At 34.3% G+C, this 22,367-nt stretch overlaps 1 protein-coding gene across 1 annotated transcript in view; it reads left to right on the plus strand.

Annotated features, from left to right (window-relative positions):
- Nucleotides 1-22,367, plus strand: part of gukh (NHS actin remodeling regulator GUK-holder) — a 167,572-nt gene that overhangs the window by 93,982 nt on the left and 51,223 nt on the right. Inside the window, exon 2 of the mRNA XM_031975444.2 lies at nucleotides 13,520-13,770. Within this exon, the coding sequence (XP_031831304.1) occupies nucleotides 13,520-13,770 (251 nt within the window). The remainder of the gene's footprint in view (nucleotides 1-13,519; nucleotides 13,771-22,367) is intronic.

A 22,367-nucleotide genomic window follows, 5' to 3' on the forward strand; every position in this document is an offset into this window, starting at 1 on the left:
AACTAAAAGTCACGATACACGTATACGCTGGCATAATACGTCGAAGATAGTATTTCATTGGAAAAAGGAGAGTCATGAAGTACGCTGGTGTACACGGCTAGCGTTCTCCGTCGCGGAATGTGGTCTGTGGCGTTGCTTTCTCGCTTTGGCCACGCGAAAATCTATATCCCGGGTCAGAAGCATTCGGATGCTCATCGAGTTCGTCCATTTATTCATCGTTCGCCCCACGGAATCGACGATTCGTTCCACTTCTCTTTTCACAAACAGATCAAAAATGCTCCCTAGTTGGTTTAATTCATTTTAGATATCAGTTTTCGCGGCTCTAATGTTCACAAGACGTAGTTTCTAACCAGCATTCCGCGACAGAGTTTCGTTCAATTAATTAGAATTGAAGTAGACACGATCACTGTTATTATTACGATTGATTAGCAGAGAGTACATCGACTCTCAGAGTCAACCGTAATCAACGTAGCTGCTAAATTAGGCGACACTCATTGATTCGTGAGTGATCGTCTACAAGTTCAATATCTGTTTAAAAATGACACGTCACCATAAAGCTTGAGATGACACTAATTCTTTCAACGGTGAATTAGTTATTTCTTCGGATAAACATGTAATTCTTCTTCCGTTTGCCTTGGTTTTTCATTCAAATATACATAATAAATAAAATAAACATAAAACGTTGAATTCTACCGCTGTAAATTACTTTCATTCGTTTCCCTAAAAATAAACACAAGTTTACACCCAACAACATTGAAAATGAATCGAGTGTAAAAGGTTAACAGGTTAATGTTCAATGAGAATGTTTTGGAAAGCAATGAAACCGTTAGTTCAAATTTATCTCTGAGTTTTCTTGTACTTCCGTAAGACTTTGCAACATCCCGCATATCATCGACAACCTTGATGTAGCAGTAAAGGTGCATGAACTTTGTGTAGCTATATTCTAACTGGCTAACAATGTAAGTCGGTCTCTAGGGTGTGCCTTACCTCTCTACTGTCACGAGCGAGGCATCTAATGTAATCCTTCGTTCAAATCAACCACAGCGACATATCCACTAATGGTGACCGACTTTCCTGTTACATCTGTGCAGAACATCTATGGATTATACAGCCGATACAGGTGGAAACGTACTACCACTAGCACGATAAATCGATACTAGTACGGAAAATATGATACGCATGGAATAGTATCAAACGTATAAATTACAAGCGAACATTGAATAATTGCAACATTCAACGGGATCGACAGGTTGAATTATGAAGTGGATCAGATTTTACAAGAACAAAACTATTTTTAGAACGCCCTTTTAGTGTCTATTTAACACTAGGACTACGGGCATTTGGTGTACAGATTATACTATTGTTCCTAAAAAGAACTTGGTGTTTGTTTGTTTAGATTTTGGAGATCGGGACTTTGATAATAAATAATTGGTATACATATCGAAATAATATACGTAATATATATATAATATATTCACGAAATAATATTAATAAAATTCAATATGCGTTAAATTGACGCGTTCCGTAAACATAGCGTTAATGAACGATATTAAAATCGAATCCGTCCCAAGAAACAGAGATTTCAGCGTCTTAACAACGTTGTAATTTCAACCTTTTACACTCGATTTATCTCCAATGTTGTCGGGTGAAAACTTGTTTTCAAGGAAATGAATGAAAATAATTAATAGTGGTAGAATTCAACGTTTTATATTTATATTATTTATTGTTATAATAATAAAATTGAATTTTTATAGTCTTTTAAAGTATGGTACCTTTTAAAGCGCCACAAACAAAGTATAACAAATTTATAAAATAATTTTGTTTTCTCTATGAAAAGTACGAAATGATGACGAACGAAGTCTTTATCAACGTAAACTTCAATCGAAATTTTCTATAGAACGAACTCTCGCATGAACAAATTTTATTCCACATTTTCGACTTAGTTTCTGACATAAAATCAGCCTTTATTCGGTTGCACCGGCAGTTACACGACACCCTTTATAAGGATTCAGAAGAAACCGATCACGATGTATGAAGTATCCTGCATTGCGACCTAAAAACCGACCCTGGCAACCATGCGAAGCGAGGACGCCGGGGACAATGAAGTTCTATCAGATAGTCTGGCTTGGTTGCCCGACAATGACTGGAAATTCAAGTTCGGCCGACATCATTACAATGGCGCGTAAGTTTAAGAAGCGCAACAGTCACCCGCGGAAACGAAGAAGATGAACGAGGTCATTCGCTATATGCGAGGTCCGCGTTTTTGTTGCTGTTAATCGGTAACTTACAGTAACTTACTGTTAATCGAGTATAACTTGTATAAAATATTATGTTTAAAACTATGAATAATTGTCTTCGCGTAGATTTCGATTCTAGTTATGGCAACAGTTATCATTCAAGATCGAGGGCTAAATCTAAAAAGAAAAAAATGGATCCCCTTTATGTAATGACAGCGTTATACCTAATGGCCGACAATAACAGCCGGTCAACAGGAAGTGCATTGTACTATTAACTGTGTTTAGACTTCGGTTAATTGAAGATAAAGACTGTGGAGTTCTCCTTCTTTCTTAACTCTGCACGCGTAACGAGTCTCGTATGCACGCGTGAACTAGGCGTGACCACAGTGTTAAAAGGGGGAACATCACCTAGAGACGGCCTAAATATAGACGAACTTGAGAAATATTTTTTATAATAACTATTAAGCGAAATCCTCTGATTTTTTTCTGGGTGTATAACATTAACCCTTTACTATCGGCACATCTTTTTGGTGGCAGTATCAATTAGTCAAAGTAAATTATATATTTTTAAAATTATTTTTCTATAGGTGATTTATAATAAATATGGATTATTTTTTTAAGCTAATGTATTTTGTTGAGTATATATACTGTACAGAATAATAAGTACTTATAACAGCTCTCGATCGTAAAATAACACTGTACTCAGAGAAAAGATAATGCCGCCATATTGGTGACGCCGATTTTAATACTTATATTATTAACCTTCTGTTTTATACATATATTTTTTTCTAAGCCAAAATGTTAAAACATGGCACAGTTGTTCGAGCAAATAACTGAAACATCCGAAGACATGTTGTCGATTTATAAACAGAAATATATTATCTAAAATGTAACGTACAGATTTTTCGATATCTCAATTATTTCATTTCTTGTAAACATTTAAAGCTAATTTTTGGGGGTAAAAACAGGTTTTGGCACCTCAAATGCTTGCCATTTTCATAACAATTAAAATTTCTCGGGAGATACAGATTTTGGCTGGCGAGTTTTGTTCTTATATTAGTAATTATTGTTTTTATGTTATTCATTTAAGAGCTACGAAAGTTTTTTTTTCCTTTGAAAAGATGTACGTTATGCGCATTTACTTTTATTAAATCGTTTATTAGCGAGTTTGAATGCCAAAGCAACTAGTTATAAAAAATTGACGAAAACTGTACAAACACTGAGATGAATGATCTTTACCTATCGCAAAATGCGAGAAACATTTTTATTTCTTGGAGTTCCAACATTTTTTAAACAAGAATTTCAATGCTTCGTGCACGCAAGTCACGATTATTAAATGATAAAAAGCTTTTGAAAAGAGGCTTCGATGATTTCGTTTGAAAACACCTTTTAATTTATTTAGATATGATCAAGTTTAACGACGGGCAGACTCGATTACAGTAAGTGGGACGCAATCTGTATTTCCCCCTGCTGAGCGAAAGGCAAAAGTAATTGCATGCAATGCTAGGTTTAAAAAAGAGTCACAATTTAAGGAGTCATTTTTATTAAATGGCCTGAAAAATATAAAATATACGATTTCACTTGGGCGAAAGAAATAAATCACAACTCCCCCCTTTTTTGTAATTTATATACCTACTACACATCTGTAATAAAGAAAGGAATTTGTAGGGACATTGCACGTGTACATTTTTAAGTAAATTATTGCATATTAAACGAATACAGCGTTTTGAAAGTATCTAACTGGGAATAGTGATTTCAATTGATAAAAGCTTGTACGAGATTTGTCTCGTACAATATGAATAACAAAAAAAGAACACGTTCCGAATGGTATTATCATGTCAACTCTTATTTTTTTATTTTATGAAAAATAAAGGTTGTAACTATAAGAATTGTAACAATAGATTATTGTCGACTTCTTCAGACATTCATTATAATAATCAAATGAAACTACTTATTTGCCAGATCATTTCGAATATTCAATGCTTTTAATGCAATCCCTATAAAAATTGTAACAGTAGATTATTTTTGGTTTCTTCGGGTATTCATTATAATATTCAAGTGAAATTACTTATTTTCAAAATCGTTTCGAATGTTTAATGCTTTTAACCCTTTGCACTCCGTTGCCTCTGCTATAGAGACATAACGTACATTACGGATCTGATGATTAATTATCAATTGTAAAATACTTCTTTCTCTTTTTACTCGAATGACACAAGTTAATAAAAGAAATTAAAAGACGTGGGATCCATGAATATTTATTATTTTTTCTATATTTATTATTTTTTCGAAATGAAATTTTAGGTTCTTGAAAGTTTCGCTGTAGAAATGAATTATTAAAGTATTGAATATGTTCGGAGTGCAAAGGGTTAAGATATCAATCATTGCGAAACAAACAAACCGAAACCAGCCATTTTGACTGTTACGGCAGTCCTAGTGCTAAAGGCGAGACAAAAATTGTCTCTGAAAGTCTGTGCTGTCAATCATTTAGGCCAGATCCATTCAATGAAGTACTGATCTGTAGTTCGTGATTATTCGTTCGCCCTTCTGTCTATATTATCGTGAAATCTCATGAAAACCTCTGCATTGTGGAGTCTTTCTGAACGTAAAAAATGGGGTTGCGTTGAAGGGGAGAAACAGGGAAGTGGAGCTTAGATCGAATCATTGTTTGAAATGTCAATCAACTCGGTGATTAAGGGTCTTACACGCTTCTTGTGAGTAATACACAGAGAGTTCAGCAACAAGTGGAAGATTCGAGAGATAACTATAATTGACGAGTAGACGAGAAGCAACTGTGTCGAAGTTACACTTACAGATTTATTTATAAATGACTAACGATTAACAATTCGTCAATGACGATGTTGATCTAAATTAATGCGAGGTAACAGTAACTGCATGAAACCATGTTAACTTCGAAATTTTTGTTTAGTATTTTATGTAATATTTTTTGGGATACATTCGGATCATTATACGAACTTTAATATACATTTTCTTCTATTGATATAGAAATATCTGATGGTGAAGTGTTTTTCTCATTTTTAAAGAATTTATAGAGTTAGAAATTAACGCTCGTGGACATGACAGTTGTAATGAGTATCTGAAGAAGAATGAGTAATTTTTAAAAATACATTTATCGAAAAGAGGTTTCATTGTGCTTCCTAGAAAATCTAGTATGGAAAATGTTAATAAATCCGATGGAATTCAGTGAGCGAGCAGTCTTAATCTCATCACTTTCTCAAGAAATGTTTTTGAACTCATCTCAGATTAAAATGTCGAAATAAGCGAAAACAAATGTTTAATTGATCGCAATCACGTTAGTCTTGATTTTTATGTTGAATTATTTTAAAGAATTCCTCAATAAAATTCTCTTTCATTTGTTACTGCACACCCTATATAATCTTTTTGTGTTATATTTATATTATGTTTTTATGTCCAATATTAAAATAAATGCAAACATTATTTATTTCTCTGGCATTCGAATGAAATACTATTTTTCTGATAATAATATAATATCCTTCGATATTATATCAATTATTATAATCCACAGAATAAATACAAATCCAAAGGAAACATACAAATTCATTTGTTTTCTTAGCAAATTATCAGCGATAAAGAAACTCCGATAATTCCACTTGTAAATAAAATTGCGGGGAAAGCAATTAACGGTCTGAAATGCCTCATCCAACATTGAACAACGTCTTTTTATACGTATCTCTTCGAAGTCCAGAAAAAGTGTTTAATGAAACGAGAACGCAATCGTGATTGTGTTCCGACGTAACAAAAAAATCAAGTAAATTCTAATTAACCGTATAGATTGTGCTTTTTCCATTAAGTATCGGTCTTTTCATTTCTATACTCTTTTTTTAATAAAGATTCTTGCCTCCACCCGACGTATAATATATTGGAAGAAGTAAAACGTTCATTAGATGCACGTAGTCCGGTATTACCGTCTGTTAGGGTCAAAGAACGCATTCGCGGAACTCAGTGATCGACGAATCGAAAAACCGCGGAAAAAATAAACCAGCAAGGGAAGCGAAAAAAACAGAGGAGAAGGAGGAGGAGGAGGAGGAGTGGAAAGGAAGATTTTTCAATAGCGAGGAGCCGGTTGGTTTGTGGGAGGTCTGCCATAGTCGATGAGCCCTGGTTATGTAAAATAGCCCGAAGGGCCGATCCTCTGAACCTTTAGAAAGGCCGACAAGTCTTCATTGTCATCGCTCGACTTAACCGTTTGTAGGCCGAATTATTTTCTCATGACTATAATAAAATGTATGTAGTAGAAAATTGGTAAATATCAACTTGCGAAGACAAATTAACGATGAATTCAATAGTTTCAACTCTTTGCGGACCAATGTCGGCATTTTGTTGAGGTCAAACTTCTATGTTTGGAATATCTAGTTGCGAACAAATGATTTAACTGTTCGAACAGCAAGAAATCGGTATACGGTTTCCTTATTCTCTATGATTTAAGCGTACAGTGTTTAATTTAGCAGAATCTGCAAAAGGTTTTGCATATTTTCAACAATCTTCGATCGCAAAGGGTTAATAATTGTATTAAAATGAATATACTTTGTAATGTAGAAATTATAATGACTTTGAACTTTCACGTTTGAGTGTAAAAAAGTTTGAGTTAATTAATCATTGAATTTTATTCGTCACTTTGCTATGCGAAATGAAAGAAATTAACGAGATGCCAATATATTGCTTTAAATAGAAAGAAAAATTGATTTTTCTAGCTGAAACCTATATTTTATTAATCATTAAAAGTATATAATATAAATATTTTACATTAAATGCTCATATTAAATACTAAACATTAAATATTTGTCTTTAAATAATTTTAACAATTATTCATACGTTTACTTGAATCACTTGAATAATTAATTTACGCATGATTTTATTTAGACGATGCAACAGTGAAACACGAAGTGATACGACTGCAATGTGATTACGTAGCCAGGTGATCGTAGTTTTCCGAAATCCTGTCACGATCAGTGTTTTCACTTCCAAGTTTCGTTTCCTCGAACCTTTCTTCTTGCCTATTCTTATTTCGACGCTTGTTCCAGACTCCGCGTAGACTAAGCCAACGTTACTTTAGTACATTTGGCAGCCAGACCTATACGAGCCCGCAAACTTTCAATCGATAAACCGAACAATAAACCTGCTACAAGAAAGACTTGCAGGAAATATCCAAGAAGTAGCAGAAGAAAAGTTGCGTACACTCGAATAACGTGAAAATACCAACTTCTATTATCTAAATGAAGTATAAGCACACATATAAAGAACAACTTTAATAAATGAAGATGAAGATAAAAACTTCTAGCGAAACTTGCTTCATAACTCTTGATCCAATACTCTCTGCTAAAAGGTTTAAAGTCCTGGGTGTTCAGAACAATGACAACAACATATATCAAGACCAAGCTCACACTAGTGTTTTTTTAAATAACAATGAAACCTTATTCCTAGACATATTTTTGCGAATATCTGTAGCATGTATAGGAAAAACTTGTAGAATCAAGTCGCCCGCAACATATTTCAAGGGAAATAGAAATAGAAATCGGCGAGGAATCAGTGCTGTACATAATTACCGTTAACCCTTAGCACTCCAGGTTGTTTTGTAATCTATCAGCAACTGCAACTAATTTTTATAGTATTCCTAGCGAAAATAAGAAATGCTATAACATTTCTTTGATCTTTTACTTTCCTTCTTAGTACAAAATTCGGATGTGTGGAAAATTTAATAATTTTAGGGTAGTTTCTTTAAGATTCATTAAAATATTTAATATTATAACTGGTGCGATATTGGAGCCTACAGAGTTCACAGGGTTAACTCCTTTGTCGCCTTCACGCGCCTGGGACATTATCGTTAAAGGACAATACGAGCGCGTGTTTGTCTATCGAGCATCGGTCACGTCAGTTTCATTATTCGTTTAATTGCTGTCTTCCTTTCGGACAATCGAGCAACGATTGCTGCCTTGGAACAATTGCGCGTGTTCCTTCGCGTCACCGTAGGTGGCGGTCATTAATCCCTTCTACTTTGTTTGTCACCCCTTGCAATTTCTTTGCCCGCTTTCGTTCGAACAATAACGCGAAGAGTCAATTGGCATTGTTTCAGCGTACAACGGAGCTTATTCCCGTTTTTGGCGAACACAATACGAATATTCAGTCTCACCCTCGCGTCGTAGACGAATCCGAGGGTGCAAAGATCGCGGTTGAAACCATTCGTTAGACCCCTAACACCCACAATATGCCGTACTTACGGCCACTCGCTAGGGGAAGGCCGACGGAATACCGCTTCAAATATTTTACTTTAAATTTCGTGTTTGAGAATATTTCGTGTGTACGATAACTTTCTGTTTATTATGATTCCAGTAGTTTATATTTCTTTAATACATTTACTATTCTTTTATTTTATTATATCATAAATTATTATTATTATCTTAATAAATTAATATCATATATTATATAAAAAATTATATATATATATATATATATATTTATTTATTTTCAATTTGAGTAAAAGAATAATTGTAAATGTATTTAAGAAATACAAACTATATATATATATATTTTTTCAATTTTCTTAATTTTATTCAAATTGAAAATAAACAAATAATTTTTAATGTATTTAATAAATTACAATAAACTGAACGTTACACAAACTAAACAACAAATTTAAAGAAATTCTTAATTGGCTATTAGATTAGTTAATAGTTCTTTGGCGGCACAGTATGCGACCGAAGTGCGACCGAAACAAATGGTTTTCAAAATCAATTTTAAATATTTCTTTAATTCAATAATATTTGTTTATTATATTCTGCGCGAGATCTTCCGACGCAATATCACCCGGCAACGGGTTAAAATGAAATAATTAAATACGCGCGTGAAATGTCGCAATTTCTTTACTTTCTAAGCCAATCACAATTAAAATGGCCGCCGAAAAACGACCGGTCCAACCAAGAATACACCTTTAAGTTTTATGCGATAAACAAAAACGTACGTGCGTGTGCTGACACGAGCCACGGCTGTGTAAACTACGCGAGCACTCGCGAGAAACGAGCGAGCAAGAAAAGGCATTAATAGCGTCACAGTTCTTGACAAAAAAGGTGCCGGCGACCGAACTTTTTGCAGACCTCTCTCAGAAGGGAGCGAATAACATTCAAGGACGCACGCATTCAAGCTAGCACAGGTTGCCCGGCTCCGAGAGGAGAAATATGATTGATAGACCGGGTAGACGTATTCGCTAGCAGTTATTGCGTATACCTGTCGGTCGTCATAGTTCGCGACTACGATTGCTGAATAGATATCGATCTGGACAGTCGACCTAATTGTATTCGTCTGCAAAATTTTCTTTTTCTTTTGCCGCAGAAGGTTTAACCCCTTCGTCCATGAATACATGTTTCTTTTTAACACGTTGACTGTCAGGAAAAGCATCAGCGTTTTATGTGCCACTTATCCTTTCTATAGCAAAGATACAAAGCAAGAATTATTAATTTTTTGATATGAAAATTCTTATATCACCCTATTATCTAATTATTTACATTACGGAAAATTTGTATTTGAAATCAATTATCTTCCAAGTTATAATTATTTTCTTGTAATTTGAAAGTTCCGGTCATCGGTGACTCGTGGTGAAGATTTTCAACATGATTCAACAAATATGTATCTATATATCTGTGTATATATTTATATATATTATTTATAATATTATTTATAATATAATATATAACATATATCTATATATACATATGTATTATTTAGTTAATTCGAATTCAAAGTAAATATTATTCCCCTGTAATCAACTATTATACTTAAAAGGAAATATAGGCATAACACATGCTTAGAATTTTTCTCTTTTTCCAATAATTATTAATGACAAAGTAGCCGTATCGATCCTAGTTGAGAAATAAATCATAGGCCAAGGGATTATCATGAATTCTGTGCAAAAATACTTACGACTGCCCACTAATTAACCGAAACACGTCTACAGTTGATTAGCACTTAACACATCGTTGACTGATTACGAGAAAACTCGTTTTCGCACTCGCATCAGCTATTTCGATTGTCGAAACGCAGGGCAATATAGAATATTACGAAAGCAAAGTATACAAAGTTATATCAAAGATATGAACAAACGTTCATTTCAGATCATCATAAATAAATAAAGTATATCGAAGTTTATTTAGATTGTTCTACTTTCATATTTAACTCGTTGCCGCACAATTTTGGTTTTAAAATTGTAGTTTCTTTTAATTGTTTGTTTTGTCTTGTTCAGGTCATGAAAAATCGTATACAAAATCAACTGACATGTTATCTAGACTGTTACATCATTTTTGTTCAATGTATTACTGAAGAATAAACAAATAAATGCATTGGTGCAGTCCGTGAAATGGACGGTTATAACCGTCGTTTGCGGCAATGGGTTAATTGCGGAATAATAACCGATGACATGGGATAGTTTCTGCGTAAAATTGCCAGTCAACAGTGCGTTACGCTGAGATTTTGTGGTACAATTTTCTTTTATCTAGGTGTTTTCTAGCTGTCCAGTAATTTAACATTAAACCTACGAGACGCGACAAAATGACCTTTTGCTGATTTCTTCTTTTTGCAATTGTTAAACAGATCACAGATATTTCTCTAAGAAATTATTCGAGAAATTGATTTAGCAATACCCAAACTGAATTGTAAATCAATTAAAGTCTCGATAGATGCACCTTTGAAGTTGCTATAAAAGAATTGTAAAAAGTCAATTCAACTATTCGGTAGTTTTAGTGTTAACAGTTTGCCGGTCGCACAATAATCGCATCGTTCAGGTTTTACTGCATTTTCAAGGATATTTTATAACTTTGTAATAGATCTAAACTTTCGGGATTCGAAGGCAGCGAAAGACAGTTTCAAACTAACAGAAGAAGCACCCGTTTAAAAGTTTTCAACAAAAGACGATCTGGAAAATTGAGAAGAGAGAACAGTGGAAACAATTGTTTCTATAAAAGTAGCTTCAGCGTTTGTGTACTGTATTCAGTAATATAATTCAGAATTATATTCATTCAATTATCTAAGCTACATTTATTATTTGTAATAGTTTTTAATCAGGAAAAGAATTTTATTCCTTATGTGTCAGAATTAAATTCTTAGAGATTTCAATAATTTAAGAGTATAGATCGATCACTCGAAGCCATGTACATTAATTATTTACAGTATGTATAGCACAGCGATGACATGATGGGTAGGCAGAGAGATAACTGTCTGATTGATGTCTTATAGTTCCACCACTGTTTAACTAGTTTTGCTCCGCAACTATATTTGTATTTCCTAGCAACGACTTCATAGCTATAGACAGAAATTATCGGGTCAAATTTATAATTGTATATTCATAATATCTAAGCAACATTAGATTCCAGTTTCTTTGAAAGAAAGAAAGAAAGAAAGTACAAAGGTTGAATACTCCAATAACTCAACATTGAGTTTATTGCACAAGTATCTAATACTTAAAGCAGCACAATCGCACTTCTTCATTACACTGTCTAAAAGTGCTAGCGGCTAGCCTATCGGTTCGTAAACTCAAATTAAGTTTATTTATTCGTTTCCCTTCCAATTAAATATTTCTATTTTTGTTATTACCAGCTTAGAAATGGAAAATTGAAACGATCCCACTGTTTCGAATTTTTGTATGTCAACTTAGAAAAGCGTAATTGAATTTCTGAGATGAAACGAAAGAAGCGCTATCGCGCCGCTTGCCATTTTTCGACCGGTTTTTTTGTAAAGACCCGTGGAACTTAAGTGGTTAAACAGATCTTAACTAATTGAATTTACAGTAATGATTTGATTAAAATAATTGGCTAAAAGTAACAAAGAGAATAAAACATCAATGTATACTTACTATGAATGGTAAACACATTGTTACTGTTTTTTCCCTTCTCAGTAGTACAAAAATGATTTGTTATTTAATATACTTGCGGCGGTACCTTGAATATTCACCGGAGGAGAATTTCTCGCAGTTACCCAATCCGTCCCTCCTACACATGAACTGATCATCGGGCACTCCCGCGTCCATGACAGGATCTGCTAGGTAAAATCTATTAGCAGGCCCAGGACGAAACTCTCCTTTCGTTTTCACTCCTTCTCTCTCCATCACTTTCGTCATACGCCTTCTCTGCGGCCACATATACAGTGTGTCCTATTTTAACCCTTTGCACTCAATAATATATTTCATTGTATTAGCTACCGAGAAAATGAAAATTTAACACTAGATTCACGGAACGAGTCAATTTGACTAGTATTGAATTTTATAAACGTTGCTTGGTAAATGTTTGGGTCGATTTTCATTGATGCAATTATACAAATACTTTCAAATCATTAATTTCCAAGGTCTAAATGAACGAGTATCGACAAAAAAAGCTTTTGTAACTTAACAAAAGGTAACAAACGTAACAAATACAATTTGTTTTAATGCAAATTACATATTATTCCTGTTATCAGTGATTATACCTTAGAGCACACGTTGACATAGAAGGGAATTAAGACTAAAATTTTCTCTTGTTTTCAATAAATTATTAACCTATTGCGGTAAAGCGACGAGTACAGCTCGAGTACATGCAACTGAAGTTGGAGGTAATATGTTTTTACATGTGCAAAATTTGTGCAGTTCGTAATTGAGAATAAATTGGCCTAATATTTAGTAGTACCTCGATAGATTAGTTTTAATCAGTATTCTTTCAATAAACAAAATGTCTCAATCACAAAACGTTGTTTTCTTTAATAAAAATAAAATGCTTCTATCATGCACAGTTTTTCATGATTAAATCGTACTTGAATGGACTAATAACAAAGTAGTTATATCGTTCACAGTTCAGAAGGAAATCATAGAGCAAGGGGTTAAAATAGATTACACAACAATATGATATTAGAATTTTTCTATATATAAGTCGCTCAGAAGCTAATACAGTTAAGTCGACTTTTTAATATTTCCTGATTCTTGTAAATTTTAATGAAATATGTACTATTCCCTTCAGTTATTAAAGAATCTACTCATTTCTTCGTTTTCCTAAGTCAGAAAACCCTTTTTATAGTTTCTGAGTGTGTTGTACAATCCTTTCAGAAGCCAAAATATTAATGTTCTCAATTTCTCTTTTCTGGGCACAACCACATCGACTTCCCAGCGACTCATACACGTTGATCTCACTGAAAATCGCCGTCCGAAAAATTCAGTTCTCTGTAAATCAGCGCGCAATATGTTCACGTGTCAAGCCGTTTCTCACCGGTACTGAGTATTCTTTGTTCTGTTACAGCGGAATCGGACATTTGCACTTTCTCGGCGAGAACCGAGCATTTCCACGTGACGAACAAACCATCGACAGCGTTGTTCACGTCGGGCACGAGGCCGAGGGCGCTGAGAGAGTTGTACGAGGCCGCTGCCATAGTCGCTGTCAGAGGATTGGATAGCCTGAGAAGGGATGGCAGTTCCATGGAGATGTTCCTCTGCACGCCCGTCCTTGGCAAAAGACGGCGGGACCAGAGTCTGGACATCGAATCTAGAATCGTAAGTGTGCATATCAGTTTACGCGCGAACGTGCGATCGTTTGCCAGTAAACATCCAGATACCGTTTACGAGCGAGAAACGATGCGCCTGGCGGACGTTCTAAAAACTAACGAGCTTGTGGGCTTTCTCTTTATACACGTGATTGCTCATTTATTTCATATCCCCGCCATTAGATTTCGTTCGCATCCATTAATTAGAAAGAATTATTGTTCGCCGAGCACGAGCTGGGGAACCAGTAAAATAGAGAACCCTCCTCTATTTGGATGATGTGAAATATAAAGAATGAAAGATGGAGTACAAGGTGTTCGAGTTAGTTGCCTTTAACCTTTTTCACTCGAGAGGTGACTCTCAGTCACCATTTGATTTGGTATAACAAATTACGAAGTAATTTCCATTGAAATATACCTTAGGATCATTCTTCCTGCGTTTGAACGGGAGATATCTCGAACTAAATTCCACAGTTAACCCTTTGCACTCGGAAGTTTTTCACTAGATATATTTGAACATTTTCTGATGAGATAAAGATGACATTTTGTTGTGACATTGAGGAACAAAGCTATTTTATTTCAGTATTTCTCAAATTGATGCATTATGCAAGGTATAATATTAAGTATCAAATTTTATAGTCTTACTGTATGAAATCAAGTGGTGAGTGAGAGTCACCTCTCGAGTGTAAAGGGTTAACATTAGATTTACGGACGTTTATTCTATTGTTCTAGGCAACTACGCGTTCGTCTATGTAAATCGCAAAAATTGTAGCTTCAAAACCAGAGTGTTGCGATGCCTATTGGCATAATTGCGTCAATCAAAATCGGCTTAAACTGTTACGAAATAACGTTTAAAAAATTCGACATCCGTTAAATTGACGGGTTCCGTAAATCCAGTGTTAACGGGTTAACTTAGGAATCTTTAGCACACGGAGAGCGCGTACGAAAGACTGCACGGAAAAACAAACAGATGAATTAATCTTCGATAATCATCGTGAGTCACGTTCGTTTTGCTTGCCATCAAGATCCCGCAGTACCATTGGCATGCCAATAATTCTAAGGCATCGTGGCATTGATTGGGTGATTGCATCTTTCGCACTGTTACTATGTAATTGACAGTTGTATTGGGTGCGATGCAAGTCACGAATGTACGTTCACCTGAAAAGAAATGTCAATCATTTTGAAAACACGAGGCGATCATTTATCAGAAACAGCAGCTGATTCATTCGGCAGCACAGTATTAAAGCTGTTGCTGCTTTCCTTTTTTAGTGTACTTCAACGCGAGAATTGTGACCAGTTATACTGACTTTTTTCAATTTCTTCATAGATCAGTGAGACACCTGTTATCTTTTCAATAACTGTAAAAGAAGGAATCAGGATTGAATCGTGTTGACCCATTTGGTAGTTCCAGTATTAGTAACATGTTCGACTGTACGTGCCAAGAAAATTGTCAATATTATTTACGAATTGTATTTATTCGGTTCCTGACCACAGTACCATATGCACGCATTATACGCTATCATTATCTTCTTCATAAACAGTAATGTTCAATTCTACTATGAACATATGAACGGAACTCTTCTTAACACATTGCGTACCGGCTAATTTTCAGAAAACTGAATTGTGCGGATGGCAGTTTTCACTGAGGTCAACTTATATCACTATACATAGGAAAACTCAGATATCATATTGTTATGTAATATATTTTAACACGTTGAATGCCATGGGCGTCACTGGTGACCCCCAAACAAATTGAATTACTATAGTTCATTCAATTAAACGATGATTACTTGAAAACATTTCTATATTATAAATAATGCTACCTAATGCGATGACATTCAGCTAGATGAACGTGCTATAATAATAATGCAATTCAATCGAATGATTCAATATTATATTCTTTCCATTGTAATATATTTTAACCAGTTAACTGTGGAATTTAGTTGCAAAAACCTCTGGTTCTGCGCGCAGTAAAATCGAAAAATGGAGCGTATACCCGTCGAATGCAGGACGAATGCACGTAGAGTATATTTTAATGAAAGATCAAAGCGAAACAAAGAAGAATTACATGTTTATGTGAAAAAATAATGAATTCGTCGCTGAAAGAATTAGTATCAAATCAAGCTTTACGATGACGTGTATACTCGTCAAACACAGTTAACTGATTAAATAGATAATCAATTCGAATCAAATTTTATATTTTTCTCAGTACTGTGGCAATTAGCGAAGTTGCATAGCTAAGTGTCTTTATATAAAAACGAGATTTCTCGTTACCAGTGCGCAGTGTGTTAATAATTGTAAATTAAAGAATTTGCCGAAGAATTTTCGGTTGAACGAAACTTACGCCTTTCGGTCACTGTTCATTTTCATTTTATTTTGATACGTAGGAGCACCCCTTAGAAGGATGACCACATGTAATCGGACACCCTGTACATACCTGTTTCGAGGCTACGTTGTCGCTCAAGTTTTCAGCCTTTACTATGAATATCGCGAATAATGTTGCAAATGAACAAAATTAGTGAACATAATCCGGCAAAGTTGACGCTATTGCGGAAGAAAATAAATTCAATACGACGTTTTATTTACTTAATTATTACTTATTCATATAATATCGACGTAATTCTTCAGAATACCCTATTTTTAACGCGTCTTCCTTCATTTGGAAGAATCGATCTTTTCACAGAACTATTAACACTAGGAGGACCGAACAGTCAAACTGACTTTTTGAAATTTTTCTAAGGAAACTTGAACAATAGTCAGTGCCACTATTGAAATTTCTATTGATTTAAAATTCAGTTTGCCTACTGCTGAACCAATTTCTCTAGTAATTTCTCAGAGAATTATCTGTTATGTTTTTAATAATTATTAAAGAAGCAATCAGGAATGGGTCATTCTAGTGTTAAAAATGTCAAAACTCAACAAATTCAGCGGTATTATGTACTTAAACCTTTGCACTAGATTTGTTTTCAGTGTTGATGGGTGTAACTTTGTATTTATTTTTCGGGAAATGAATAAAAATAATTCACTAATAATAAGATTTAATTTTTATAATCTTCTAAAGTATAATACTTTCTCGAACAATTTTCGACGTTCTATAACTAATTTCTATTGTTACCTCCAGTATCACATACCAGTGTAAGGGATTAACACATTCGCTACCAGCGTTTATTTTGGCGAGGATCTCAATTGTAATATTTTATTCAATCCAATAAATCTTCTAAACAAAATATCGAAAAAATGAAACTGGAACGAGTTATTCAGTTCCTAAATAAAATGCCGTAGCTTATAACTTTAAATAACAATACCTATAAGATTAATTTCATTCACAAATATGTGACGCTGGTAGCGAACGCGTTAACACATTGTTAACCGGCAATTTTATGCAGAAACTATCTCATGTCACCGGTTATTATTCCGTAATTAAATATGAAAGTGAAACAATCTAAATAAACTTTAATATACTTTATTACTGTACATAATGAATTGAAATGAAACTTCGAACATATCTTTTAGATAACTTTGAATATTTTGCTTTTGCAAGATTCTACATTGCCCTGCGTTTTAACAATTGAAATGGCTAATGCGAGTGCAAACACGAGTTAAATCGTGACCGGTCAACAATGTGTCAAGTAAGCTTCGATCTTCAAACGTAACCAGCTGTTAATGAAGACGAAACACGAAGCTTCCAATGAGAACCACTAGATAGCGTTGCTAAATAAATTACAAAAATCTCGTGCACAAATTATAAGTGCCCTAATTAAGTAAATCAGTCGTCGTCAAGTGAATTAAAACTCAACAATTAATCAATAAATATTTCATATTTACTTCTATTATCAAATTCCGTGACATACTTCACGTTTCCTTCGCGCGAGACGAACACTGCACTTCTCGTCGCTAATCGAATTAGCTTTTCCTTTGAATTTTCGAAGCAACCGAGCGGTTAACAGAGGAGATTCGCTCGTAGAGTCGATTAAGTGCGAATCTTAAATATAGATCCATTTTCACCGTATTCGTAACGGGCGCAGCGCATAGAAAGGGAGCAGACTGTAACACAATCCGTTGCATATTCCGTGCGTGAAACTCGCTTGGTCACGAGGTGACATCTGACAATGGCTGTGCCCACGCAGCGCCGCCGTGCGTAAAACACGTCGGTAGCTTTTCGCCGCAGCATCAAGTTTCTATGAAACAGAAGCAATACGCCGCGCCGGTACTTACTTACTTCCTGCAATACCATTGTCGGTTGAATTCGAATGAGGAAGAAGTTCGGTAACTGCCTGATTTTCAACGTGCTCGAGAATCAACGTTGAAAATATTCAATGATTCAATTAACACGTTGCGTACTGGCAACGATAAATCTCGTTTTCAATAAAGACACCTAGCTATGCAACTTTGCTAATTATCAAAAGCGCGTCTATCGAGACTTCCATTGATTTACAATTCAGCTTTCGTATTGATGAATCGATTTCTTTAATAATTTCTCAGAGAAGCGTTTGTTATCTTTTTAATAATTGCAAACAGAAGACGTCAGGAATGGGTCATTTTGAGCCGTCTGGTAGTTTAGTGTTAAAGAAATATTCAATTTGATTCGAATTGATTATCTATTTGAAATATATTATATAACAATATTTCTGAGTTTTTCTATATATAAAGATGTGAATTGATCTCACTAAAAATTACCAGTCCCAATTCAGTTTTCCGAAAAATAACCGGTACGCAAAGTGTTAACATGTTGAATGCCGTACGATTTCATAGAGCAAAATACATGAAATGCTCCCGGCTGAATATCACCGCGTTACGTTGCAGTAATTAGAATATAGAAATGTTTTCAAATGATCATCGTTTAATTGAGTGATCTATAGTAATTTGCTTTGGTTGGGGATCACCGGTCATCCCACGGTATTCAACGTGTTAACGATCATGGAAAAACATTGATTTCGAAAGTAACGATAGTCGAACAATTATTTCGAAACTAACGATAATTGGGAAACAATTATTTCCGAATTTGTGATAATTATCCCAATATTCCGAATGTGAAGAAACTAATACATAGTAGTAGGAGTCTTTATAAAAATGGAGTAGAGGAGCAAACGGACGATTCGGTTTGCTTCTGTGTAGGTTTAACTTATAATCAACCGACCTATAAATCAATCCTTTGCACTCCAGAGGCGTTTCTCAGTCGTTAAATGATTTGACACGGCAAAACTGTAAAGTTTGATATTTAATATTGAACTTTGTATAATGCATTAATGTATGAAACATTGAAAGAAAATAGTTCTCTTCCTGAATGCATGTGAGATTTCTTAATTGAATCTAAGAAAATGTCATCTACATCTCATTAGAAAATATTGAATATTTCCGGTAAAAAACTTTTGAAATGCAAAGGGTTAATAATCAACTTCTCATCTCTATCTAATACCTGTGTCGCCATGTGGAAGCAGCCTAAGGGCTTGGTCGATTTTGGAAAGCTATTTATACTGCTTTCGCGGAGGACGAAGGAGAAAGGAGAGGATAGAGAAAAATAGGGCCAAAAGGAATAGACGAAAGAATGTTGCTAAAATACTTACGCTCAAAGAAATACAGGACTGTGCGAGACTGTTCACCAGATGTGCGAATTAGCGTGACCCAGGTTCGCAGTCAAAAATAAATTCGAAGAAAATTAATTAGAAGGAAATAGAAAATATTCTGTATTCTAGTATTACGTATTCTAGTCTGATTGCAAGATATTTATATTAGTATTCTCTAAAGTTATTTAACAGTTACTGCTTCACGAATTCAGATTTAGATATGTTTTCAGATATGATTATGATATACGTTGTTTAGAACAAGAATCGATCAAAATACATCAATCGCAAACAATGGGAAACGCGTTGAAATCTTAGAACGAATGTTATTTTATTATTGTAGTTGCTTAAAACGATCATTTACCTTTGGTAAGGGCATTTAACAAATATTATGTAATACCATTTTAAGAATATATCGAAAATCTTGAAATCTTCTTGAAAAAATGTGATCCTCGGAAGAAGTAGTTTCTGGCAACATTCAGTAAATTTTGTCGAATCTGAAATATTTACCATTTTGCTAAAAAAAATATTCAGAAGAAATAATTTCTGGTAATTTTCAGTAAATTTTATTTCAATTCAAAATATTTACCACTTTGCTAAGAGTATGTGTTCAGAAGAAATATTTCCTGGTAATTTTCAATAAATTTTGCTCAATTCAAAATATTTGCCATTTTACCATTTTACTTGCTTTTAATAGCATAATTTAGATTCTAAAAATAAGTACAGTGACACACCTCAGTATCATGGTCTTTCAATAGAGCGCATTATGGTAAAAGGATTAACTTCAAATACACTGTCTCGCAGTACGTACGTACAAAAGTTCTCTAATGGAGCGGCAACATGGGAGATAGGAAAGGTATCAGATTGACTTCCGTGGACAGACACATTACAAGGTGGAATCTACACTCGCCACGCTATTTCTGGGGGAAAGAGTTCCCTAGGGGTGACTCGCAAGGGTTGTAGGCATAAATGGAACATTGGATTCGCGTATCTCTATGCTATTCTGTCTTTATTGCTTGAAGTTTTCAACACAACAACCATCAAGTTAAGTAGGACTGGACTATCAAAATAAAGTGTCATTTTAACAGTTATTTAACACTAAAACTACCGATCAATCATTGACTGTTTCAAATTTATTTATAGGAACTCTCACGATGCAGTTATTGATACTTCATTCGACTTATGGTTCAGTTTGCATATTACTGAATTAATTTCTTTAGCAATTTCTCCGAGAAGCACCTGTTATTCTGTTACTAATTGGAAAAGAAAAATTAGGAGGGTCCATTCGATTCGTTTCGTAGTTCCACTGTTAAGTAAAATATTTATATTTTTTTTCGTACTTCTATGATTGTAGACTTTTGCCGTATACGCGGCATTGGATCCACTAAGTAAAATTAGTGATTCCCTATTGCTGATTCCTCCTTTTCGCAATTATTAAAAAGATAACAGATGTTTCTCAGAGAAATTATTAAAGAAATTGATTCAGCGATACACAAATTGAATCGTAAATCAATTAAAGTCTCGATAAATGTACTATGGAGTTCCTATAGAGGAATTTGAAGAAGTCAATTTAACTACTCGGTAGTTTCAGGATGAATAATGTAGATTCATATAATATATCTTTCTGCTCCACAACAGTTTCCACTTTTCACGCAATTATTCAAGTTTCGGAAAAGCCGGCGGATTGTTCTAAAAGCGAATGCTCGGGTGAGGGTACATCACCGCATAACATCGGTTTCGCAGTACCGTTAGCCACCTCACGAGCCGCTGGACAATACCACCATAAACTGCGATCCTTGTGTAGCACCCTCGGCGCTTGGCGCGACCGGTTTCCTGGAATTAGTCCCTTAATTAGGTCGAATGATCTAGTGGACTGCACCTCTAAAAAATATGTTATTCCATTAACCCTTATCACTCCAAGAGTATCATAGACTAATTACCAGTTGCTGCAAATAAATTTTGTTAACTTCAAAGAGGAAATTCATTTATGAATGTTGGGTAAGCATAAAGTAATGTCAAAAATCAAAAAATAGTTGGTGGAGAGGGAGTATTTTGAAAAATTTGAACCTTCAGAAATATTTTATTTTGCAATTCTATAGACCTGAAAGAAGAATGTATTTTTCGTTGAAATATTTTTTCATTCTCTTATCGTTCTGAAAATAATCCACGGGAAAGAATTTGCATTTTTTCAATTGATGGTTTCACCCTTTCACAGTGAAATTCAGTACGAAAAAATTGCAATGTAATAGGCTCGACTTACTCTAGTTACACGCAGTTTCGTAATTGTTTGAGTTTCCGGGTTCGATCACTTCCCTTCTTAGTAGTCTAGTATCCATTTAGCTTGACACGTTGATTGCCGCACGGTTTCGTAGAGCGAAATATATAAAATGGAAGAAACATAATATTAAATCGTCTGATCGAGTTGCATTATTCTTATTACACGTTCGTTTAGCTAACTGTCATCGCATTAGGTAGCATTATTTATAATATAGCAATGTTCTCAAATAATCACCGTTCCATTAAATTAATTATAGAAAGAAAGAACTTAATTAGTTTAATTTAAAAGTTACTTAAATCAACTATATAGATATTTTCAAAGTTATTTTTCTATAGCTTGTTTATAATAAATATACAAATATTACAAATTTCTTGAAGTTAATGTGTTTTGTTGAATATAAATTCTTCTCGAAATAATAAATAACACTATACTCAGAAAAAAAGAACATGCCGTCATATTGCTGCACCGATCGCAAAGGGTTAACACGTTGACTGCCACGGTGCTTAAATACAATTACAATGGGAAAACTAATGTTGAATAAAAATACTTAGTAACACGTAGTGATACCAAGTCATTAATAATTATTTCTAATACCATGTGCCTTTGTTATGAAAGGATATGTATTGTTATACAAAACGTTCGAAATTCTCGTGGCAGTCAACGTATTAATTGTTCAGCTGTTCAATGAAAAAACTAATAGTGCTCTATAATCCAGAACATGAGCAAGGTATAATGCACCTCCGACGAGTTGGCAGACTACCCACAAGCTGA

This window comes from Nomia melanderi, chromosome 8 (genome assembly GCF_051020985.1).
Source record: "Nomia melanderi isolate GNS246 chromosome 8, iyNomMela1, whole genome shotgun sequence".
Lineage (NCBI taxonomy): Eukaryota > Metazoa > Arthropoda > Insecta > Hymenoptera > Halictidae > Nomia > Nomia melanderi.